The 26,354-nt window shown below is 49.2% G+C and overlaps 1 protein-coding gene across 3 annotated transcripts in view; it reads left to right on the top strand.

The window, feature by feature from the left end:
- Positions 1-23,623, top strand: part of LOC144146717 (sushi, von Willebrand factor type A, EGF and pentraxin domain-containing protein 1-like) — a 759,548-nt gene extending 735,925 nt beyond the window's left edge. Inside the window, exons 15-23 of one of the 3 annotated variants that reach the window (XM_077678646.1) lie at positions 2,750-2,986; positions 3,938-4,297; positions 6,803-7,084; positions 11,034-11,207; positions 12,216-12,353; positions 13,985-14,158; positions 15,737-15,916; positions 17,870-18,046; positions 19,102-23,623. In XM_077678646.1, the coding sequence (XP_077534772.1) occupies positions 2,750-2,986; positions 3,938-4,297; positions 6,803-7,084; positions 11,034-11,207; positions 12,216-12,353; positions 13,985-14,158; positions 15,737-15,916; positions 17,870-18,046; positions 19,102-19,391 (2,012 nt within the window). In that variant the 3' untranslated portion in view covers positions 19,392-23,623. The remainder of the gene's footprint in view (positions 1-2,749; positions 2,987-3,937; positions 4,298-6,802; positions 7,085-11,033; positions 11,208-12,215; positions 12,354-13,984; positions 14,159-15,736; positions 15,917-17,869; positions 18,047-19,101) is intronic. The other 2 variants (XM_077678652.1, XM_077678657.1) reach the window with 2 other exon arrangements.
- The last annotated feature ends 2,731 nt before the right edge of the window (positions 23,624-26,354 follow it).

Here is a 26,354-nt window from a genome sequence, read left to right as displayed (position 1 = left end):
CCATTGCGTTGCCTTGAAACAGAGCCCTTCTGCCCAACCTACTCCGGTGACAGTTGTCCCTTGGAGACTCACTTCTCTGCGCTGCTTTTAAGTGCGAATGCACTTCTTAAGCGAGCCTGAAGCGTCCGCCGCCGTCCGCATAGCAACAGCTGCGGGTGCGCGCGCTCCTCGTCTTCCTTGGCAACGGGGGGAGATGGGCGCGCGCAGCCTGGCCGCTGACATGGCACATACCCACGTGGGGGATTGGCCAGGAATCTCCTCGTCTTCCTTGGCAACGGGGGGAGATGGGCGCGCGCTGCCTGGCCGCTGACATGGCACATACCCACGTGGGGGATTGGCCAGGAATCGGGCGTGAGAAGGGCTAATGCACCCGCTTAAAGGAGTACTGACACGAAATTTCAAAGCTGAGATCCGCTCTAGCAATCAAGTACAACGACAACACAAATAGGTGTCTGTGCATGGCACATACCCACGTGGGGGATTGGCCAGGAATCGGGCGTAAGAAGGGCTAATGCACCCGCTTAAAGGAGTACTGACACGAAATTTCAAAGCTGAGATCCGCTCTAGCAATCAAGTACAACGACAACACAAATAGGTGTCTGTGAATAAATGCATCTTTCTTTCTTTGTAGTTGTGTGTGTGTGTGTGATCTCTCTTTCGCGAACATTACCGAACCGCGCAAATTCAACTCCTGCATTCGCACTTTCACATTCTTCCCCTCGGGGAAATGCGGGGAATTTTTTTTTTATTAGGGAATGGCTTCGTGCACTGTTATATTTGAACAATTTTGAAGTTGGGCGGCTGTAAATGGAAGCACTGGTAATTTGGCAGCTCTTGTCGGTGCCTTCAAAGTATGCATAGTTCTCGCCCGGAGGTACCAGCTTTTTCTTGCATGCACGAGAGCCATGCGGCGAAGCTGCTAACCTTCGATAGTCGTTTGCAGATTGAGCCGTGTTGCGTAACTGCTGACACACGACCACCATTTCTAAACTAGGATTAACTTGTGGGCAATCCAAGGCAATACTCAGGTCAGTGTAACTGTCACGTCACTCTTCTGTCCGGATTTCCCAAACAGTTTCATGGTCAACGAAACGTCCGTCAAACGTCGCGTCTCGTTTTCTTGAGATCAACCAGTTGACCTGGGCGTGATACTTGTTATTTTCACTGACCCCGCCCGTACGCACACCTGCGCTTCTGAGCATTTCCTCGAACACCGGGGGCATGTTTTTAATCTCGTTAACCAGAACTGACACGTGCGCCGTACCGTGGTGTGCGCATAGCATGTAAGAATGCTTCAATAAAAAAGAGCGCTTTTTTCTCTCCCTTCCGTTCGTGTTTCGCTTTGTTTCTTTCTCTTCGCCTTCCTTCTTCATCTCTTTTCCTCCCTGCGTGTCCCTCTCGCTCTCTTTTAAACGTCCTCTCTCGCTCCCTTCCAGCCTGGGGGCTGCCTCTGGGCTGTTTGGCGTAAGGAAGCCACCAGCGCGAGCGCTGGTTTCGCTCGGCGAGATGTACTATATACTCAAGACTTGGCAGATGTTCTTCGTCGAGGACGGTAAACAGTGCGAGCTTGACATAGGCAGGCTCCGGGGAAGCGCGAGAACTTCGTTTGCTCAGCGGTGGCAACGTTCTTCTTGTCGTCGGCAGCCGGTGGACGTTGTTGAAGTCTCTCGCCACTTGTGCCTCCTGTTATATCTCAACGACTAGCTCGGTGTTTTCCCTTCGCTTGTTTTTCTTATTCTTCCCGAATTCTTCGGCTGACGAGGAGATGGGAGAAAGTGGAGGAGAAAATAATCACTGGCACGGGATATCAAAGAAGCGGGGCAACTGGAGTGGCAAAATGTAGAGAGGACGATGTTTGCGGAAGAGCCTGCGGATCCAGTGGAAAGGTACGAGGCAAGCTTGAGGCGGAAACAAGCGAGAAACTCGGATCGTAATTACACAGGGCAAGATGATTGCCAAAAAAAAGTACGCCGCGTAATATGCCCCCAACGCACGCTTTGTAACTTCTGTACACATTGCGAATGAACTATGTGGTAGTTCCTCGAAATCGGCGGCACAGAGTTTTCTTCCAGAAGCCATAATCAATGACGACGCGCAATATTTGTGGGACCTTAATTTTTATTCTAAACGCGTTTTCCAATCATGGTTTTAGAAATGAGGTGCGGCACCACTCAATGAATTATAATAGAAAAATGCATTGTTTTCTTAATTAAGAACACTTTATGAATGAATTTAGAACAAAGAGTGAGGGCCCTTGATCGGTTCCGGCATAAAGAGTACTTTAATTACTCAAATCCAAGGTTAATTCCTGCTGTGATTTTGCACGGCTTCACACCAGAGGTCGCTAGGCCCTTTTCAGCGGTTGTGTGCGCAGTTAGAGGGGCAGAAAAAGTGGGCTTGCTACGGTGGGGCGGTCACAGCTGCTTGCCATACGAAAACCTAAAATCCGACTACACGTGCGCTTAGCACTCACACAAACTTTCTCTTTCTCGCGGCAGTGCGGTATGTTACCCGGCCGGGCACACACGTAACCCGAGTCGACATCCCAGTCAACGCATACTTTTTTGTCAGCTTTGAACGGACGGCCGAAGAATTTTCGAAAATAAATTTCCCTCGAATGAATTACCAAATAATTACCAATCGAAAATAATTACCAACCCCGCCTGGTCGCTCTAGTAATGACTACTGCGCAGTGTGAAGACTGCTCTTAGAAACAGCTCACCGCCGGCGTGGTTCCTAATCTCTCTAGAGCCGTGCGAGCTACCGGTGCTGCGTGGCGGTCGCTACCTGGGCGGCTACCGGGCGGGCCTGACCATATCTCCGGGCTCGTCGGTCGAGTACGCCTGCGACGAGCCGCAGCTTCGACAATGGCCACCGTCACCGCTCCGCTGTCGCATGGGCCGCCTGCAGCCGGCGCCGCCAACCTGCCTGCTGCCTCAGCCGACGATGCACACGCCCTCGGCACGCGAATCGGGCCCGGACGCAGGTATGCACTCTTGAAACGCTAGCACAGCGAACACCAAGGGCAGCCGACGACAGAAACAGAGCCCGCCTATCTGCGTCCGTCACAACGCCTAGTTGCAGGCGTGTATCGAACGCAGACATTGCAACATGTCGTGGGAAAAATTACATGCAACCTTGACATGCTCATCCGCGAAAAATAATTAATGTGCAAATAATATGACATAACTTCCGGCAAGACAATCCCATACTTGTTACCGCACAACCGGCGCGGCGGTGCCTGGAGCCTATCCTTCTTCGGAAAGTTCTTTGCGAAGTTGGCCCTCTGTCTGTCTCGCTTACGCTAATATACACTCCACTACGTTCTTATGGTGGCGTACAAGGCCCTTGACAAGTTGTGCAACAATGACAGAAAATTTGCTTCAATTCTAGATTGGAGAACCCGTACGGGGTGTCAAAATTGCGTAGCAGCGAGATAGAAAAAAAAAACTTTTATTGAAACGATAGGGAAGGGGTAGGGGAGAAAAGGCTATGGGCAGCAAGTGGCCATCCTATACCGGTAGGCCGCGTGCTGCGGCTCCCATCCTCGCCCGAGAGATGTTTTGGTCTTCGATCTGGCAGCTCTGAAAGGCTCAATCGCACTGCTCAAAGGTAAGGGATCTGGGGCGTGGATGATTGGTGGTGCACGTCCAGACGAGGTGAGCGGTAGTGTTAGGCTCACCGCATTTGGGGCAGTTGGGTGGGTACGTAGTAGGGAAGGTGTGGTGGAGATGGAGGCGATTGTAATACGTGTCAATTTGAAGTCGGCGCCAAATGCGGGCGTCTGCGGGAGAAAGGGAAAGGTGGGGGGGGGGGGGGGGGATTTGTGCGTCGGGCTGCACTTGCAAAATCTTTATATAATGAACTCGTGTTTCAATGCATGGATGGCGAAATGAGAGCCACGTGACCCACTTTTTCTACCCCGTTTCGCTGCAAGCGCCCGAGGAAGCGGCGGTGCCGGAGGCGAGCTCCAGGGGGACGGTCGAGGAGAGTCCGACCACAGCGGCATCTCCGACGGCCCCCAGCGGAGGTGACGCAGTCCCGCGACGCGTCACGTCCCCGGCCCCTTCGGACCGGCCGTGCAGCGCTCCGGAGCGGCTGCACAACGCGCTCGCCTTCCGCTCGTCGTCGCAGTCGGCGGTGGAGTCCGACGAGGAAGACTCCCGGGGCCTGCTGCAGTTCCCGCACGGCACCGAGGTGGTCTTCCGCTGCATCGACGGCGCAGGGGGTGGCGAGAGGAGCACCTGGAAGCTCCTCTGTGAGGATGGCAGCTGGCTGGGCCGCCCCGAGAAGTGCGGTGAGCGAGACGCTGCCTAACCTTCACCCTGAACCGTGCTCATACCTCATCATCATCCTCTGTATATACACTCCATAATGAACGGCTCTTCTATGTATGTAACTCCCCACTACTCTTTCCTGCGTCATATGAATCCATTCTTTGCCCGCATTCTCTCATCTAATCCCTCCAGCGATTTTTCTATCGTTACCACGGTCTTCGCGAAGGTACTGAAGCAGACGATGTATACTTTCACTCGCTCTCCCACAACAACGCGTGCAGAACGCCTAAGTGACAGGCTGTCTTTCTGATCGCCCACCAAATCCAGCCGTGTTTTACACCTTCCCCGGGAAAGATTTTGATCTACGTCGGCAAGGCTTGTTTGCGCAAAGGTAACACGGTTTTACTTCGCAGAAAGCCATAGTTGGTAACCATTTCTCCAGAACTGGCCGAAAAATTTACGGGGCGTAGGCGCCTAGAATACGTCAAGAATGTGCAGGGCTCACTGTTCGGCACGAGCTGCCGTTTTCTTGTTTTCTAACTTAACAAGTGCATCGCAATAAGTCAGCCAGCGGTGAACATGAAAACGAACTTTTTTGTTTCGATTTTACAGGTAGCAAGAAAATTGTACTTATTGGGTTGGTGGAACATCACGAAGAGGAAGTGAGTGAATTTCTGTTGACAGAGTAAGAAGTATAATTGATGACACCCTGCCGCCCTTTAGGCGGTAGAAAACAGAAAAATAACGTTTCCTTCGGAGTGCAGGTGAATGCTTAGCTCCATCTATCGCCACTGAAAAGTACCACGGTTTCCAGGAGTGTTTGAGCGGCAGCGTCTACAGCCACTTGCATGTTGCGCGTATATAGTTCTTTTTGGAGAGTACAGTTATCACCGCCACGTAAGGGAGTGACCATTAAAAAAAAGTTTCACCCTTAGTAACAGATTCTCAAGCTGCCTGTCGCCATTAATCCGCCGGTCACATTGCTCCGTTAGCCCTCGGCATCGTATAGTCCATCCCTAACCCCCCTTACCTCTACATTCTCTGCACCCGGGACATGAGTCTCTGGAGGGAAACGAGGTGACCCATGCTTCCGCCCCCGCGCATATACCGAGTGTTCCTCTCCAACACTCCAGCGTCACCGTCAGAAGTGCACTATTCTGTGCCTCAAAAATACAAAGATATCCTCGAACACTACCGCCTCGAACGCCGCACCTTACTCCCACCCCACAACAAGTTGAATAAGGAAGAAGCCATGACACCATCTACCGCCGCCTCCAAACCAACACATACCCGCACGGCACTCTCCTCCACGCCATCCCCTCCACCTCCAACTCCGTCCCCTGCAAGTACTGTCCCCAACCCTGAACACTCTACCACATGATCTGGGCGTGCTCCCACACCCCATCCCTTCCTTCAACCACGAGCAGTGGGTAGGCATGCTTGCCAGCTCAGAACCCGGCAATCAGCTTCGGCTGGTTGGAAGGGCCCTCCTGGCCGTGACCGCCCAGGGACTTCTGGACTGACGTGACCCCCCATTGCCGCGAGTCCAGAATTAAGATACAAATAAAGTTTATTCCTCTTCGCCGGCGGATGGCCCGGAAACCAAGCATCTTCCGGTCTGCGGTTTACCAGCTGCGCGCGTTGATACGATGGGCATAACCAACAGCATCGCCAAAAAAATACAAATAAATAAAAAGTTGCTCAGAAATTTTTAGAATAGTCTATTAATGCGTAAGCACTCTGTCAAGCCCCTCTGCTTTTCACCGAGTCCCTTTAAGGTAGGTTTCACTATACAGGCCGCGAGAATTCCCCGTGGCCGCCACCGCCGGCGCACTTAATCTGGGCAACTACGTGCACACAATTCGGAAGAATTTCGCTGACGGCACAGGCTGAAAGAATCGCCAAAGGCTTTTATATGGCTGCGTTACTACCATCTCAGAAGCCGCGAAGCGTTGCCAATACAGCTACCGACGTAGGACTCCTGGCTGGGCATTCAAAAAGGCGTCCCTTGTATATACACATGTGATTCAGGCACGTTGTCGGGAGGACGAATGCTTGAACCAGACTAGCATCGCTCAAACTGTGGACATAATATGCCATTACGGCCTTTGTGTCACTTTTGCATAACTTTTCCGTAACACATAACAGCGCGTCGAGAAACCAATCGTAGATAGACCATGAGCTTGCAGAATTTGTTCCTTCTCTGGAGAGACAAGATGTGTCTAGGGAAGTCAAAGGACAGCAACCAGGTGGACATTGTGCAAAATAAATAAATGAATAAACCCTCCTTGTGTTCGTAGTGTTTTTTTCTTTCTACAAGCAGGGGCAATGTGCATTAGCTGCTATACAGACTATCGGAGTTCACCTAACGCCGGTTTGACTCCAGCTTCTAACTCTAGGCCCGCCTTACGAACGCCATGGCGCGAACAAGGATCATCGCATGCCTTCCTGCGAGCAGTGGTCTTCTTCTTCCACGGCGGGGCAGCTGTGGCGGTTGTCCCACTGAATTTTTTTTTTTTTCGCAGAGGACGGCGCCCAGCAGCAGCAGCTGTCGGTTCCCAAGGAAGAGCGCCGCAACCGGTCCTGCGTGTTCCGCAACACGGAGCCAAACCTGGAGGCCTTCCAGGGCGACCGACGCATCACGGACGACGCGCTTCATTTCCCGCCTGGCGCCGAGCTTGTCTTCCGCTGCAAGGACATCGGCAAGTACAGCCTAGTTGGCAGCGTGCGCCGACGCTGCGTCTACGGTGACTGGGACGGTGTCAAGCCCTCCTGCTTCGGACTCTCCCAGGAGAACGACTACGCGCGTGAGTGGCCTCCTCTGCCAAGTCTTTGGACACTGCTGTACGGACGGCTGTTTGTGCGCAGAAGACGCGCTGTATTACGACACGTTCCAAAACACACCAGTGTTTGTCTGGGTGTGGGGCGTTTATTCCCGTAACCCACAAAAATCTTTTCGAGAAGGCAGGCTATCAAGCTGCTGAAATGCAACGTACTTTTTTGTTCGCATCGACTTCCCACAAGTTAAATGCAGATGTCATTTATTTTGTACCTTACACGCCTCCTTGATTGCTAGCTGAGGACGACAAAATCAGAGGGAAGTGGCGTCTAAGCATCTCAACACTTTCGGTATGGTTCGGCAACTGTTAAGCGTTATATCCCAAGGAGCAAAACATCTGCAATGTTTGCTTAAGAAGTGCGCAGCCTAACCCATTTTAGGGTCCTGCTCTTGAGCGTCGTTCAGCGGCCAGAACTGCGGAAGAACCAGAGGCGCCATTTGTATATATAAAAAACTTCAACCTCTATGGTAGTGGCGAATTGAATCTATCACGTCAAGCAAGCGCACAAATGATGCAAAACTTCTTTTAAGGTACGCTAATTAGGACGGGAATTGAAGCTGTTTTTTTGTTATCATACTCTTTTCGTAAAAGGCAATGTGTTTGAAATGGTAAGCGAAGGAGGAATTCCAAGCCGTTTTACTGCTCCAGTGGGAACTACCTCCTTGCCACCAGGATGCGAAGCTCGGCATGGTTATCATCTATTTTCAGAAGATATGTAGGATATAAACTGCATTACGGAACGTTGCATCCGATCAGTTATAACCGCTTAGCGGAACCGCCGTTTTCGCTAATGCATGACGGTAGCGCATTCGTTCTATATGTGAGGTCAGAAATTATATACGGCAATAAATGCAGTGACACTCAGAACGGTTGCGTAGGCAGGTTTGCAAAAGAACACGGTGTAATACGCTGCTAGGGATTACTAATGTAACGCTGGTTAAAATTGTTTTTTAAGGACACACTCCGAGTTGTTGTTAGCGGTTTCCACCAACGACAATGCCACATTACGATGAGCTCGTGGGCGCGTATAAATTGCTATCTCCACAACATCAATCCGCCGCCAGCTACTCATGTAAGTGCCTTTAAATCTTATAGCAGTAAAGTGATCTCAGTTTATATATATTTATATATATATATATATATATATATATATATATATATATATATATATATATATATATATATATATATATATATATATATATATATATATATATATATATATATATATATATATACATATATATATATATATATATATATATATATATATATATATATATATATATATATATATATATATATATATATATATATATATATATATATATATATATATATATATGCTACAACTCTGCATCCATCGGCACTTCCACGCTTCCCACGCTTCTCCCCTTAGCGTGAGGCTTTTCCACACAAAGACCCACCTAGTGGAAGAGCACGCTTTACAGGGCAAGATAACTCGAGCCGTGCGACTCCAGAGTTGTTTCCCATTCGGTTTATTTGTGTGTAGTATGGTGAGGCCTGGCGGCTTTAGGGTGTTGGTTCCCATGCAGAATTTTTTCAACATGGGAAGATGAGATTTCAAATTGTAAGCATTGATCAGTGCATCTAAGCTCAGCCAACGAAAATGCGTTGCACAACAGTACCACAGGTTTCCCGCTCAATTTAATCCAATCGCCATACAATTTAATCCAGGTGCCAGCGAATTTATTCCAAGTGCCATCTAATTTATTCCAAATGCCATTTAATTGAATCCAGGTGCCAGCGAATTTAATCCAAGGGCCAACCAATTTAATCCGGTCGCCAACCAAATTAATCCAGCTGTCAAAAGGTTGTTCAGGAGTGTTTTGTGCGAAATTAGGCGCCGCTCAGCGGACTTTGTTGCGCGTGGTGTAGTGAAAACGTGGTGTTCCTTTATCCATTATGTGAAAAATATTTGATGCGCACAGCCTAATGAACATTTACTACATGCGCAAACCAGAAGAGCGGTCTTGTTTGATCCGTTGGTGCCGCGTGCTGATCGTCTGCGACATCGTCATAAGTGTCGTTTGCTCACGTATTGTTACGCCAGCAGACGTGCGTGCGTACTGCAACGCGAGCAGACGATACTTCTCACGCGAGCAGACGATATTATAATTTCGAAATAGTACTCAACACGGCAGAACAGCATTCATTGGATGAAAATCGGAATGCAAAGAGCATTTAAGTAATGTGTTTTTATCAAAAAAACTTCTGAAGGCATTGTTACGCGAGGCGCAGGCGATGCTTCTGACGTGAGTTATCGAAGGCGCTCTCGCAGACGATCAGCTCACAGGCACAGCATGCGGCACCGGCGGATCAAAAAAGACCGCTCTCCGGTCAGCTCGTGTTAGTAAATGTCTATTAAGTTGTGCACATAAAACATTTCGCACATAATGGATAAAGAGACATTACGTTTTCACCACACCATGCGCAACAAGGTCCGTAAAGCTGCGCCTAATTTCGCCTAAATGCCTCTGAAAAACCGTCTGACAGCTGGATTAATTTGGTTGGCGCCCGGATTAAATTGGGTGGCACTTGGATTAGATTCGCTGGCACCTAGATTAAATTAAACGGCATTTGGATTAAATTAGATGGCACTTGGATTAAATTGGGTGGCGCCTGGATTAAATTAAATGGCGATTGGATTACATTAACCGGGAAAACTTGTAGTTTCAATGTTAGTTTAGCCGGCACGTTTTTTTAGATATAGTGGCCTGACAATTATTCTCGCGTCTCGCTTATCAGGCAGTTTCTCTGTGCGTACATGCGACTGAGATGCAAATTGACTATCAATCCTCAAGCTGCCTTTAATGAGCCGAAATGAGAGCAACCAATCAAAATATATTATACTATAGTTGTCAGGGGTTGTTTAATGACCCCAGAAAGAAAATCCAGTAGTCAAAAACCCCAGGAAGGACATAGAAGAATTGTTTTGCTCCTTTGATCTCAAAAAAGAAATTTGTAGATGCTAGGAAGAACGAAAGTGGCGACAAACATGCCCCCTGATGGGATCCGAACCCACAGCCTTTGGATAACACGTCTCCCTCTTAACCAATTCAGCTACCCGGGCGGCTGCATTCCCACCCAACGTCTGGTGTAGGTATGTGCACTTCTACTCGTACGCGCCAGGATATCTGTACGTGCACATAGACACAAAAAGTTCGAGGGGAATACAGCCGCCCCAGTATCTCGATCGGTACGGCATCGAACGTGCTAGACAAAGGTTCCTAGGTGCGCATACAACACCTGGCCTATTTTATCTTTTTCGCAACATTTCGGCGCATGTTAAATATCCCCAGGGGTTCGAAATTAATTCGGAGCCCTTCACTACGGCGCGCTTCATAGCTTAGGTGTAGCTTCGCCTCGTTCAAACCTACAATTTTTTTTGTTCTTCTAACGGAAAAGAAGTACTGAAAATACATTTTCTTTAATGTTGTGAAATCAACTCGGCCATCAAATTACGGGCTCGTTGAAAGCGCCTTATTCGGACAATGTCAGAATGAAAAGCTTCTTGTACTAGCCTTTATCTCACTGCATCAGCCGCAGGCCCCGACAATCGTTATGGGAGACTGTTTGCACTCGGTGATTGCCGGTTGCTCTGGTGCTGTGTGCAGTCGATTTCGACCGGAGGACAAAGTATCCGCCTGTACGTGCATTCGATGTCCCTTTGAACGTTCTAGAATGATTAAAGAAAACGCTATTCTCAAAAGGCTTCATATTTTTGTTCTTTTTCTGCTGATAGTTTCCACGAACATGCTTTATATATTTACTAGATATAAAGTACTATTCTTTTTTTCTTTTCCTTCTGTTTCCTCAAAGCATTAAGTAGCGTGTAAACGAGTGCCTCCCTCCCTATGCTTTCTCACCCCAACCCTTTCCTTGGCGGCGGCAGTGGAGAAGCCTCCGACGATCCTATTCCGGCCGCACGTGATGCCGGTGGCGCAGAGCAACGACGGCAAGCTGGTCGTGTACCCGGGGGCTATCCTGCACTTGGAGTGCCTCTGGCTGCGCAAGTACGGCACGCCCAAGTGGGAGGTCAGCCACAAGTCCCGCAAGTACGCTGAAGGTACGAGCCGCCTTCGCCGCCTTTCGACCCGCGGTACGCCGAGACGACGAAGAGACGGAAGGACGCGAGCATGGCGTCTTCGTTTCAAGAAGGCCTGTAAGGCTAGCACTATGGGCTTGCAGAATAAAGCGCAGAGCCAACGTACCTTCATTCGGCGATTTTCATTGTACTCTAAAGTAGAAAGAAGGAGCAAAAGGCCTACAGACGTAGAAATTGGCGTATCTTCATCCCATTCAAACAATTATCCATGGGGATGTGTAAGACTTCCTTCAGAGTAAATTACCAGACCTCAGCAGGCGCCAGAAACGGCACAGTGCACTCTATTATTTTCTTGTGCTGTTAACAGTCGTGTAATGCATAAAATGGGACTGAATGCATGTAGTGCCATGCACACCTCATGAAGCTGCCAAGAGGAAGCTGCTGGTGAAAGTTCGCGCCTGCGCGCGTGGTTTGCCTGGGAATGTGTGATGGGGTTTTCAGTCGCATCACGAGCGTGTGTGCAACGATTCGTAATCACGTAATCACGTCCATGCCAGTAAAAAAACTGTGCACCTTATCCTGCTTCAAGGCCACTTCGGATGAATTTGACGTTATTCATTAGCCCTCCTCTGGCTCCCCGTAGTCTGAAAAAAAAAATAAGGCTCTTTGCCAAGGTTTGAGGGTCCATGCACTCACTTGTTCACAGTCCGCATTGTTTATTGCTACTCGGCGTACATTGCAAACATGAAGCGACTAGTTGCTACTGACGAAACAAGTAAACGAGGTCCTGAAAAAGTAGAAAGAAAAGCAAGAAGAGGGAAATAAATTTCGAACATTATATTATGCGCACTGCGAGGGAGCAATCGTTGGAGCCATGTATCGCTGCTTAACACCGGGGCATGAAGTCGCTGCGAAAAGCCGATAGCTTATCTTTAACTGCGGATGACACGTCATCTTGTGTTTCTCCTCGCTCCGCGCGTGTGTGTGCTTGATTCCTGATAGTTGTGTCGCTGGCGTGGGCGCGAGCAGGCTGGACCACGGAGCCCGGCAGGGACTCGCAACTCGAGTACCGGCTGTCCATCTACCACGCCAAGAAGGACGACTCCGGACGCTACACCTGCGTCACGCCCATGGGCCACAAGCACTCGGTCGACATCGTCGTCTCGCGTAAGCACTAACCCGTCGCCAAACACTTTCGAATTCCACGTCTCTCATTTATAACCTCGCCTATAGTCATCGCGTCTGGCTCAAAGAGAAACGTTCTAAGGGACGATAGCATTTCTGCAACTCAGTCCACGCGCTTGTCCTCAGTTTAGAGCAGCTTTGGGATTAATCAAGACTACCTTGTAATGTTTTGTCATATGATATCAGGGGTTTGACTCAATCAAAGCAAAAAATTGTTGGTGTGTACGCCACAGCATCCCCATCGTCATTACAATCGCTACGACGACTACCTTCACTGCTAATGCCAGGAGCGTAGGGATAAAAGGGATCCCGCTGCCAGAGAGAGATAGTGGCGGGTCGTCTACCTCCTCCTGTTTCTCCCCCTCACGTTGGCGGGCAGCGTGACGATGTTAAATTGGGGCGACCCCACTCTGCAGAGTATAACAGGCCCTATTTGAAGAGTGGGCCATGATCATCTTGCAGAATGAGGATCGGGACCATGATTGCTCTTTCTAAATCTGTATTTAACTCACGCGTGCAACGGATGGAGGCTGAGACGCGTGTGCTTTCTTGCGGCTGTATATACACTCATCATCCCCCGTCATATTCTACGTGCTTGTAATAATTGCTTGGAAAGATAAACTAATCCTGACGTTTTGCTTGTCTTCTTACAGTCAGGTATGTTACAACATCGTTATTTTTTCATGCTCCTTTTGGCGATGCTTTAATCGCCAAACTAAGTGCACAGCCAGATTTAACTGTAGTGAATAAGGAAAAAAAAAACATTCTAGGGATCTTACAATATCATCACAAAGTAAGGACATCTGCAGCAACTCACGACGAGAAACATGACCTCAAGTTCTTTGTTATGTCATCATGTGTAGCTTTAGCGCGTTAATTCCTCATTTGAAATAATATTTAACGTTAACCGTCTAGAAATAATTCGCAAAGGATACCTGTATTTGACTGCTTTGAACGGAACTATGTGCGAAAGCGGTAGCAGTAGAGCGCGGCTTTGCACACTGCTTAAGCCGCGCGCCCACAAGGTGAAGTGTTACGACAAGCTATCGAGTACGCGCGGCCACCAAAGAAGCTCACATGAAAAGCACTGATGCCGTGGCAGGGAAGGAGGACGTTCACAACGCATGCCTCCCCGAGGTCTTCCAGCACCTCCTCAACTTTCTGGTTGTGACAGGACTAGTGCAGCGTTTGTAGCCGTCAAGCCTCGGACGAGGAGAACGCGACATAGACTGTGCCCCACTCTCTTCCTTCTTTCCTCTTTCTCTCTTCCTATCCTTTGAAACCCCCCTTCCCTTCCCTGGACTGGGTTGTATTAGGGTGAACTCCCCGACTGAGTTCAACAATATCCCCAGTTTTTTTCTCTTCCCTGCTTTCTTAATAAACCACCACCACCACCCCCTCCACTGCCACGAGCCTAGCGCCTTCTCCTTCATCATGCGCGTGCGCGAAAGGTATAGATGGATACCCGAGTGCCGTTGTGTTCGCCGTTCATTTCATGTCGCACGTACAGAGAGGATAATTTAATTTCTTCTTAGGGAATGTACACGAGTTCTGAATTATTTGTACGCGAAGCGTCATTGATGCGCATCAAGTCATATCGGTTCTCTCCGCAGCGGTCCACTGCCGGCCGCTCCCGAGCGTCAGCGGGCTGTCAGTAAGCACGGCGACTACGCGCATGGGCACCAAGGTGATCTTCTCGTGCGACGAAGGCCAGCGGCTGCGTGGGAGCCAGCAGGCGATGTGCCTGCCCTCGGGAAACTGGTCCGCGCAGCCTCCCGTCTGCCAAGGTGCGCAACGGCTGAGCGAATCACCACGCGCGGCGCCGCTCGCATATCGGGCGTTGACGCCCTGTTCGCATCAGGCTAAATGTAAGGCATGAAACATGGCGCCATCACCGCTGTGCGCGTCACAACCGTTGCTCTAAGCACTGCCCATTGGCTACCAGCTTTTATTCTCTGCCCTAAACCTCTGTCGAGCTTGACTGAATTGGACAAGTCAGTGGGCCCAAGTCGCTGGCTATGAGATGCCACAACCATGCCAGGCCCCTGATATCGGTCTCTGTGGGACATGGTGGCTTGATGGAAGGATGTTAAAGGGACCCTGCAACATTTTCGATAAGCGCTTTCACTCTTTCCTTCGCGTCTGGAACCACTGCGAAAGCTACAGTTATCGCCAGCATGGAACGGCACTGCGGGATTCCATAAGCCTTCCATATCTGTTTTGTTATTGTGGCTTTTTTTTTAAGTTGCTATCGAAAAGCGTTCATGGCTGCGACTGAAAGAAAACCGACCAACAGCCGCAACGTGGTCTTAGTGACGTAATTCGAGCCGTCGAAGCTCGTCAACACCGAGAAAGAGAGGAAAATCTTTTGAGCGAGTTTTCAAGTTATCTGATGGGCATAGAGCACTAATTTTTGGCTGAGGTACTTTGCGACCCCCTAATCTAAGTACTGGGTGTGTTGGGTGACTACATTCTGCAAGCATTTAAGATTTCAAAAATAGTTGAAATAAGTGTTGCAGGGTCCCTTTAAGTACCATCCATATCGGCATTACCACACGCGCAGCAGCAGATATCGTTACGTACGCCGCATGTAATATTCCCACTTAGATGAAAACTACCATAGCCCCTGCTGCCTCCTTTGCCGTCTAAGGCAGTTTTCACGTTCTTGCCGGAAAAAGCGATGCACCCCTCCGCCTAACGATGCCGATGGTTTAACGCGAAGCTTTCTCGTAAGGGATTCCTTGATTGTCGTCCGAGTTGGACTTTGACTCGCAGACGGTTTAGAATTTTGATTATAGCGGCTTTGACTTTGACCCTTCGCCATTTTATTTCGCAGAAGGAAACTTTGCTTTCAACCATCGTCCTCGTTACGGAGCGGTGCACGATTTTTCTGTATAATTTTGCACGTCCATGCACCCCTCTCCAAATCCAAACTGTTTCGACCGTGTTGGAATGGCGCAATGGATGAATTGGTGTCATTGAAAATATTTCAACCAAAGTGTGACATCAAAGTGGAGGAGGTTCATTTTACTCAATGGTTGTATTTTGTTGTAATGCCAAGAAGGTAATAAAGAAAAAAAAGTGTTGGAATGGCACAATCGGATAGGCGGAGGCTTCTAACGCGAGGTGCCCAGGTTCGATTCCGACCACGGGAAACGTTTTTTTTTTCTTTTTACTTTACCAACTATCATCATCGACGAAGAAAGTTGGACTTCCTGGAGTGCGTGTTTTGACGTTATGTAGTACACCATCAGTGAGACATCGAAAGCTCCGCTTTAATAATTCTGCCGCTGAAAGCAAAGTGTATCGGAAACATTGAGCCTGCTGCAAACGTGCTGACGTAAGGCCCGCTGTGACTCGCCCAGTGGCCGAGTGCCACGACATCAGCGGCGCCTCGGATGGCCTGGTCGTGGTGAAGGCTGAGCAGCGAGCGGTGGGCTCGCGGGCGCACTTCTCCTGTCCCCTGGGCTACGCTCTACGGGGCCAGGACTTCGTCGAGTGTCTCGACACCGGCCAGTGGTCGGGGTCGCTGCCCCGCTGTCAAGGTACGAGTCATGACCCCCCAAGCTATTGGACGAAGCAAAATGGGCCATGGAACACGTCTGATGTCGCCTGGCACACCGGAATTCTGTGGTTGGTGGGAGGTTAACGGACATGGCAAATATTTTTAGAACTGGGAGTGGAAAAGGGGCAAGGGGTGCAAGAGGGCTATAAAAGACAAATTCTTCAAGGGAGCAAGATGCATGCTCTTAATACGCCCTGATAAAAATCAATACCTATTGGTGCTGCTTCAAGTGTGTGTTCTCGCGCCCTGCACTGTGCACTGTAGACATGTTTGGTGCTTATAAAAGTATATATACTCTCGACATCATGTGCAGATCATAACAGGAAAGGGGGCCGTTTTCTCTTATTTTTGTCTTTCATCTAGTCAAAACATGGAGAATATACACGGTCAATATCGTTAATAGAATACGCTTAATTCTAACTTCCCCTTTATTCGGGCTGAGCTGTGGGGCCTGTCAACACTATGCCTATTTCAATGTGTGAAAACTCGCGGTAATTGAAACGTGAACCTGCCGATTAATTCAAACATAGCCGCCGCCCACCATACTCTCAGCAGCAGGCGAATTCACGCGGCGGATCTTCCGACTCGGCGGTGTTGCCGCAACAAAGGTCTGCGACACAATAACTGATGGGGCGATCATTCGGGCTACGTGCCCTGAATAGGCCACATATGAGGACCCTCGGCGACGAAGGCTCTGACGCTGCCGAAGAAGTGCCCCCAACTCGTGCAACTGACGTGCAAGCGCGGGCGCTGACAACAGCCGCGCGTTAACTTCTTGCCAGGAGAATGTGGATGCCGCGTAATAGCTAGTCTGCAAGCTCCAAGCGCTGTTTGCTGAGTGACGGCAGGAGAATGGCACACACACGTGCACCCCTGATTGCAACGAAGCGCAATCGGCATAATTAAATTTTCCGTCGTAACTCGTCACTCATGTCTTAGCTCAGCCCACACGCTCCGCCTAAGGCAGCGCTGCACGTAAGTACTCAATATTGCCACGAACCATGTTTTGGGTTTGTTTATTTATGTTTTGTTTTTGCTGACCGGCTGCGCCGGGCTATGTTATCTGTGTTATCCGTGGTACAAGTGAAGCGCATGCTCCATTCTTTATGCTGCACGTGTTATCTCATTTCATAGGGAGAGCGCTTCGAACTAGCGTCACCAGCCTAGAATAATCTTCGTTGATCTACAGTGTTCTAGATACAATTCGACTACTCGAGAAACCCTCGCGCCGAGTGATGAATGCCCGCAGAGCAGATGCCGAGGCATTCGAATCGCCTACGCTCGCCAACGTACTACGTCACTTTGTTGACTGCTGCTTCGCCGCCTGTGTATTCGTTGAGTTGTTCGGGGGAGCACAAGTTCGCTCCAATAAACTTGTTTTCCTTGAAGACAACTGCGTCGTCTTTGACTTCGTGGCAATATGAAAGGCTTCCTTTAATTAAAAAATCGTTTAAATCGAACAAATTTGCGGTTCCCCTCTAGTTAAGCGACAACTACTACTAGTTAAACGACCAATGACAGGCGTCGTTCTAAATGTGCTCAAAGTTTGTGTTCCGTTCAAAACTTTACACGTTTGGCATGCGTGGTACCCTGACCAAATTAGGCGCTGCTGTCCACCGTGTCGCCAAAATCGCTCTCTCCACCAACCTCGAGCATTGCCTTTGAGAATCCTTAAACAAAAGCCCCAGTGAGAGGTACATGAAGCGTGTTTTTGCGCAATGGTTTTGCTGCCATGCAAATGCGTGGAGCTCTGAGTGAACAATGGACGGTATATAATTCTCAAGCTTCGCGTGCCGCGACCATATTGTGAAAAGAAAATGAGGCTCTATTGCATGCCCAAAATCCCTACGTTAGACCCACAAATCATGGCATTGGCCCGAAAGCGAGCTCTTCGTAAGTATGCATTCACCCCTGTCGCTTTGGCGTTGCGCAGAAGTCGTGTGCTCGTCTCTGCCGGCACCCGAAAACGGCTTCGTGGAGGGTGAATCTCGATCCCAACACCGCGGGGGCCAGCGGATGCACTTCGCCTGCCGGCCGGACCACATGATGATTGGCCCGGGCGTGCTCGAGTGCCTGGACAACGACCGTTGGAGCGCCCCCGTGCCTAAGTGTAAGCTCCTTGAGGCCGAGCCCACCCGACCCTACATTCTGACCCTTGTGGTGCAGCGACAGTTCGCAGCTCGTCGCCAGGGCGCCTCTCTGAAATGGCCATTTGCGGCATGGCACGTTGCTTTGTGTAGTCGGTCATTTCAGTTGACCAACGAAAAGCCGCGAGTTGTTAGAGCCAGTGGAATGAACCGGTTACTGCAAGTATCCCGGCGGCTGGTTTGTGCCCACTAGAACAAATTGATTTGAACCTAGTTATTCTGAAGGCATGGTTTACTGAGACCATTTTTTCGCCGCTATTATGGCCGGTATTCAATAGCGAGGCGCGCATGCAGGCAACCATGTGAATGCGCCGTCACTGGTTACGTCGGGCTCCGCGAGATGGAGGTACTTGTCCGTGCCCGTGCTAAGCTCATGATATGGGTTGGACATTCCAACCTTTGGCCCGCCGAACGCAAATTAATGCCTCGACTCAAATGTGAGTGCGATAAATAACAACTCTGTCGGCGCCACCGTTGAGAATCGGGTTGAAACGGAGCAGACGACGCACGCCGGTGTTATTTTTGTCCTTCGGCGTGCGGCCGCAGTGGCATAAGCCGCGCCACGTTTGTGGCGCTTCGGCCATGGCCGTGGCCATTTCAGTGTTGCCAAATGAAGAAATTGACCGCTAAACTTTTCAATGAATAGCGAGGATAGCATCGGAATAGAAGGCATTAGCGACGCATGGGAGCTTCCCAGTACCTTTCATAGCTACTTGTTTGTTGCACAGTGGAAGCTGTCCGATAACGCGACCACGGCAGACTTGGGCTCCACGTCAGCCGTGACGGACTTCTCCCTTTCTGACGCTACGTAGAAGATACAGGGCCTAAGATTTCGTGCACGTCGGTCCAGGGGCCAGTCCTGCTTGCCAGTCTTGTTTGATTTCCCTTTGATGTTCGTTTTATCAAAACGAGTCTGTGATGCCTGCGCTTCCACTGCACGTGCAGCTGTTCGCATACTCGATTGCTGCTGTTTATCGGCACGGTGCTCACGCGCGTTTCCTCGTCGGTCTGGGCGCAGGTGTGCCGGCGTGCCAGTACCCCAGCGTGCGCGATGGTGCGCGCATCTCATCGCGGGTGAGCTACTTCTACCGCATCAACGAGACGGTGTCGTTCGAGTGCCCCGAGGGCTCCCAGCTGCGCGGAAGCCCCATGATCCAGTGCGTGACCAAGGGCCGCTGGTCGGCCGCCGTGCCCCGGTGCCAGCCCATCGCGCCCGCCCCGTCCTCGCCCGAGCGGAGGCTCCGCAGGCAGCACCGCCACTGGCCGCACGCGACGCCCGTGGCGACCGGGGCCGGTGGCCGCCTGTGACCACCTGCGGGCGGCGTTCTCCACGACACGCCCTACTCCCGTTTCGTCGAGCTTAGGGTCACCAAGAATGGAACTCAGAATGCCGCGACCGACTCGCCACTCGCTGCCAGATCCATAGCGGCAGGCGTTGTAAATAGAGGGAAGTTCGCGCATGCTCGCGTTGGGCACTATACTTCGGCTCTCGCACGCTAGTGTCGAACAGCCGCCGTGGATCTCGGAAGCGTTGTCAGGGTATTTGCGACAAGCTGAAAACCTTTCCCACTCGAGATTCTGCAACAAGAGACCTCTTGCGGCACCCTCCGTCATGGGTTGCGGCACCTTGCAGGCTCTTCGTCAGTGGTAGTACGCTGGGTTTTTCTTTAAGATAACCCTTCGTCGAACCGCAATACTTTAACCTGAGCAATCGCCGAGAAGGATCCGAACCGGTAACCAAATGAAAGGTCTATGATGAGGTGGCCTTTGTAAAGTGAGGCGGTTATGGATACGCCACTTTCACGTCACTTCTTCGCCGTTCCTCCCAAAACCGGACGTTTTGTGCCGCCCTGGTTGCCGGCGCGCAGAACACAGCGTTCCCTTGTCCAATTCGGGTGCCCAAATTAGACATTTACCAAGAACCTCCGGAGGACGGCAAAAATGCGCTTCGAAATAGGCCACTTGTTCTCCTCGTTCGTTTAGTTTATTCTTACTCGATTTATTTTTATTTTTTCGTCACATGCAACTGAGAGCAGCTTCTGATCGTTCGTTCGTTCAGAAATAATGGTAAACACTGTTCAGGGTTATAATATGCGTGAGTACGGGTCATGTACAGGTGTGCAATACAGACCTCCAAAATTCGGTGTTGACGATTTAGTTGCAGATAACATTTTGCGCTTCTTGTTTTCTTTAGCGCGAAATCCTGAGAAAAAAGTTATTGCAGGCACGGGTGGGTCGCCCAGCAATACTGAGATAGGCTAGAGAGCCAAGCCTACACCACAAAAGTATCGCAGGGAAGATAAGGAAACTGAAAATAAAGTGTTATTCAGAGTTACGCAACATATTTCGCAGACAGCCGACTAAGTGCATTCGTAAAAGCACACAGGTGTGTCTTTCAGCCATAGCCGATCAGAATGATCACTCGCTACGACCAGTTGATGAAACTTGATGAACGACGTGAAGTTTGGCACAAAAACTTGATTCGCGTTGTCACATTGAGCTAAATACTAACGGCATGCTCGCAGTCTATCGTAACAGTTTTAATTGAGGTTGTAAGGGAGCAGGGGCGCTATTCTCGAGTTTTGTCCCTTTTGCGTCCCTTTCAAAAGTGTCCCTTTTGGCAAGCCCTGATTGGCTAAAAGCAAACAACCGGAAGTGACGTAACGCAAGCGCGGCAAACCTACTGCCAACGCTCACTGCTTAACCGGAAGTACGTCACGAGGAAGGGGCGCAAAAGGGACGTTTTCAAAAGGGACAGTTACGAGAATACCGCCCCTGGTCTCGTCATCCGCCCAAGTGCTTCGTTGGTCGCAGTTATTGGACATTCGGGTGTGCTGCGCCGACCCACTAGTGTTTTCTATGGCATTACAACTATATCCCGCCGCTCGAACATCGTTTTTTTACAATGCAGGTGTCGCGAAAGGTTCCCTATTACGGGAAGAAACCGGTGTAAGTGCCATGCGCGTACATCTGACAGGTGGAAATATCGCTGACGCCACGGTTTCTCAGCTAAGTGTGTCCTACAAAAAGGACGTGCCGAAAGGGATAGAGAGAACGCTGTGCTTGGCTGGCTGCGATCGTGCGAGGACCGTCGGCGCAGTGCTTCGATGAGTGGCCGGCACCGCCCGGAGTGTGACGCAAGAGTTCCGATCGACCGACGGACGTGGACAGCTTCCAATGTGCGCCTCCGTGCTGTGGACTCCGTGATGCGCGCGTCGCCCGAAGTGCCGTTACAAACGCTCTTGTTCTCGCGTGTGGGGAGAGAGCGAAGAGGAAACAAAAACGTAAAAAAAAATGAAAAAGAAGTGTCAATGTCTTCCGCACTGATTGTGCATGCGCACGCGTAGGCGGCCAATTTGTAGAGAAGTTTATGTCGGAGGCTTCACGTTACCAGCGTCTTCTACCCGAGCTGCAGAAGCACGACCACGTCGCATGGCAGATTTCAAATGGCTCGATTTCTATAGCCACAGTTCCTGAAGTCAAATGAGAAAGGGAGCATGGCTATTTAAGCTCTCAGCGTTAATTTAACGCCGGGCTAATACCACAAGGCAACCCCAGGCTAAGCAATCATGCGTCTCAGCTCCGGAAAATAAAAACTGAAGCATTGCTATCCTAGAAATGTTCATGAACTTTTGGTAAGACAGCTGAAACTCGGTTATTTGAATCAACCTATAAGTGGGTAGCACCCTTAGCGAGCTTTTAGCCATGTTTACTGTCTGCAGCACAGCTAGCGGGCAGGGCCATGAGACAAGGCTGAGAGCTCCTGCAGCCCGGAGAGAAACTTTGCCGTACTGAAAACCCGCATATTTCAATAGACTCAGGAGTGTCGCATTCGACATGGCGCCAACTTCAGTGGAAACTGCTGCATTCGCGAACCATTTCGCGCCAGTGGCCCCGTCAGCCTTTTCTCCTTCTCTTGAATTGCATAGACGTGAGCGTAAACCCGAATGTATATCTATAGCTTTGTGGAAGTGATATTGTGTATCAGTGTCATGTTTATGAAAGCAGAGAAACGTTCGGATGAATGTTGTGCACACTCATTTTACAGGCAATGCGGTGACCGGCCAAGTTCGCTCGCCCCGCCAACCTCGAGCATTGCCTTTCCAGATACAGGCTTAATATCTCGACCACAATATGCCAACGAGGCATTTAATATAGATGGCGCCTTTCAGAAGCGCAGTGCTTAAATTAACGGGAAGCCTTAGCTCGAGCCCAACTCCGTTGGACCACAGGAGCTGGATCTCTAGGTAACGCTTGAACTGTTTCGAATGGAACTAGTTAGTCGCATTTAAAAATGCTCAGATTTAGTGAGCAGGGGTCATATGTGTTAGAGATAGGTCATGCATTTATTTCTGACTTCGAAACTTCGGAAATGAGAAAACTCACTGGAAGGCTAAAGGAACCCCATGGACGTGTGGGCGATAGCACCGAAGCTCTCCGCACACTGCAGCTTCGTTCATTGAGCAGGGCATTCCAGTCGTTCATGCCACTTTCTATTCCCAGTCTTATAAAAGCTGACCATAGTTACTCTCGTAACCAGTGGGGTTGGCAGACAGTCTGGCAGATAACACTGATGCCGCTTATAACCAGAGGTGTTGGGTTCGGCAACACCGCCACTGAAAGAACACAATAGGGATCCAAAGAGGACTGAAAAAACCGCAACGGCTCGTGCATAGGCTGTGGAAACGTTATGGAATGCATGTGTACATTTAGCGGTCTGTCTTTGTGCCATAGAAACAGTAGTCTCGGGCCTGCGAACAGGCTTTCGCGTGTTCACGAGGGAAACGCAATGTATGCCAGCTGCTCTTGAGAACCACGCAGCGCACTCTAGCACAGATTGTAGGCATTATGTTCTCCGTTTCTTCGCTTGGGTAGCATACCAGTGCCTCGCGGGCTCGTGCTTTCATCTTCGTCGCACTATCGACAAAAGTCCCGCAAAATGTGCACGCGTTCTTTCGTACATACTTTTCGTCTATTAATATACATATATATACGTGTGCGTGTGTGTGTGTGCGTGTGTATTTATGCTTGCTTTATATATTTCGGCTATAGTCTAATAAAGCTATTGTTCCACTAAAACGACATGGTTTCCAGCATTGATACTCCACAAAAACCGAAGTAAGAGTGTGAAAACACAAACTCCTACCCAGTAGAGCTGGACCAGCAGTTTATCGCAGTTGGCTTGCAACCCCATTCATCCTTGACGTTCGCTTACGTCAGATCGCATCATTTTAAGCGTGATGAATGTTCTGAACCACACAAGCATGTGCGGGCAGGAAAAGGAGTGGGGCTATAAGTATTAAAAGTTCCGCGCGCGCTATAGTATGAACAACGCGCCGTTCTTATGGTACACTTGCGCTGGAAATTTTCACGGTGCACTGAAGTATCTTGAACCTCCTGTACACACTGTGTCAGGGGTAGACAAGCTAGCCGATAGTGGCGTGGTCAGCACGCCGACGACCCTCCACACTTGCCAGATTAAAATGGGAAATTTCTCAGAATTTGTGGTTTCAACGAAGCGCTCAGGCGTAGTGCGCAAGGTATTCGGACACTTCATTACGCAAGCAAATTTCATTGAGGACCGATGCCGATTACAGGTACAGGTACATTGGTAGTGTAGTGTCATCCTCTCGGATTACTTGTTCTGGTGCCTGATAGGTCGTGGAGCAGCATGGCTGTGATGTTCTTGCCAGACATTTCCCAGAGGATGGTGAAAAAACTAAAGGGGAAGCACACAATGCATGTGCTTCATATTACATATGTCGATTGCGACCTTCCCAAATGCGCCCCCCTTCGTGAGCACCTCGTAAAATTCCCGACAAAGTTGTCGAACAAGCGGTGTGCGGGCGGGTTTCCTGAGTGATGCTCACATGCCTGCATTTTCCAGTAGCCGCTGTACCGTGCCCTACTAAAATAATAGGGTGGAATTAAATTTTGAGCTGTTTTCCACCAAGAAATGTACCAACTGGCACAGATTTCTTTAATTCTTTAATTTCTTTAATTTCTTGTCTTTAAATTCGTTCTAAAATAACGCACGTCGCTTATGACGGCAGTTAAGTGATGCTTGTATGTACCAAAGGCTCATTGAGCTGAAATTTTCGAATGAACCCAGGACTGCTCCTAATTTTTGTATTTTTAATCTTCACGTACTGAAAACCACGGTTCAAAAGAGTGTTGTTACGCCGTGCTAAAAACATCGCATTTCGGGGCGGTGGGCCACAGAACGGCTTACTGAGTGACCACATATTGGCGCTAGAAAAACATTTTATCCCCCAAAACTGGCTGCTTGTGAAAATTCAAATTCAAATTGCGTTTCGGCATGCTGCTGAGTGAATTAGCATAATGAAACTTGGTAGGGCCGGTTAAATAAATACTCGCGGGAAAACATCTAGCTTGTCTTGGTGAGCTGTCATTACTATGTGGTTCCCGAACAACCAACCGAAAAGCTCCAGAAACGGTGGCATCATATTATTTGTTTAATAACTGTGACTGCGACAGACCTGGACCGCCAAGCGCCCTGGGTATGTGATTCGTTCCTTCTATTCAAATAATAAATCCAACAGCTTTCTCAACGCCTTCAAATACCGACCGCCCACTCGGTTCATTCAGGGTACTGGTGCATTACGGCGAGCCTCAGCTAAAAAATATCCTGCCGGCAGGATACGTGTTCTTTTTGGGCGTAATCTCGGAAGTACTTCGCCAGTGGGTTCCTGGAGTTTACAATGTCGAAAAAATGGTAGAGAAACCTCACAAATTTTGCCGCGACACTTGGGCCTCTGAACTGCAGTAGTTAGATTAAGTTTTCGGGAGTCAAAGGCATCCGCGACTGAAGCACTCATCCTTTGGACGGCAGGCAAAACGTTATTATCTTTGCCATTGAACATAGATTTGAGTGAGCTTATTGATGATTCGAAGGACTTCCACGCATTGCGAAGCAATGATATTTTAGCATGGAGCTACATGTATTCCTGAATCTCAACGAGCGCACGCTGCTTGGCACTATACACAAGGGAAAATCTATAATCAAATAAATTAATTTACGTCCTTGAATTGAAGGGGCGGCAGTAGCCGTGGTGTTTTGCACGACGTTTTATACGTAATTCTTGCAGCTGCAAGGACGCGAATTGTTTTGAAACGGGAACGACTTACTGCTTGTTGTAGGCGTTTCTTACATCAACGCACCACGCATAAACGTCAATGGCATACATTACTGATGTCCAGAAAGCTCACGCATTTCCCACTGAGTGGGGAATAAACGCCATTGAGCTTAATTCCGTAGTACTGCTAGACTGTTAGCCCATGAAATACCACGGGCTGCGTCGTTACCGGGTGTGTTCAAAGGAGTTGGGATACGGCTTGGGCATTTCGGGCTGACTGCTATGTGCTATTTGACTGTACGGCAAACGCCCTCCTTGCTCCAATAAAAGACTCAATCAATCAATCAATCTCTGCTGACGTATAGTCGAAGCCGCAGCGCTGCGGCTCAGTGCTAAGAAGTTGGCAACGTTGCGAATTCAGCAGACTGCAGTGTTTGTTTTACGCTTTGAAAACTACCTCATTCAGGAACATTCCCTGCCAAAGCTCCATAGAGCTTTCGGCCAGAGGCCCGGACCGGACTGGCATCCAGTGATAATTAATTGAGCACCGGACAATGAGCCACTAGAAAGTTACACGATATCTAATTTATCAAATTGCTAAGTCCCACAAAAAGTCCTTTCAACACAGTATTTATGTTCAAAATAAGTAAAAAAGAACAATCTGAGGCAGATGACATTTGGGCACTCCCTTTTTACATAATAACTACATTGTATAGTTTTGACACCGAACGCAGAACATAAATGGCACATACTGTAATGATAACATGCGGAAGTACTGAAAGAAGGCACAAAGCATGATAGGCCCAAGGCCGGGAGAAAAATGTAACATAATTACCGATGCTTCCAATTTATGACTAAAGACGATGGTAGCCGCTGACTAAAACGTTGAATGTATGTAGCCCTGTATTATCATAATTTCGCAAACTGGAAGGAGTAGATATTGTAGGAGTAGATAGAAGCAGTTGATTAAGCTAAATGTAAATAGGTGATAATCACGCCCGTAAGCGAATGTGGAGTACAATGCTCAGCAAAAAACTCAGAAAAGAGGAAAATATTCACATATTCACAGACTAGCATATTCACATTACTGCAATATACGGTGCCCCGAGCAGATCGTGCTTGATTGCATTGGAATTTCTAGTTGCCATGCCGTATAGGCATGGCAACTAGTTTG

This window comes from Haemaphysalis longicornis, unplaced genomic scaffold (assembly GCF_048455015.1).
Source record: "Haemaphysalis longicornis isolate Haplotype H1 unplaced genomic scaffold, Haemaphysalis longicornis Haplotype H1 scaffold_1, whole genome shotgun sequence".
Classification (NCBI taxonomy): Eukaryota; Metazoa; Arthropoda; class Arachnida; order Ixodida; family Ixodidae; genus Haemaphysalis; species Haemaphysalis longicornis.
The sequence above is the reverse complement of the archived record's forward strand: the minus strand, read 5'-3'. Positions and strand labels throughout refer to the sequence as shown.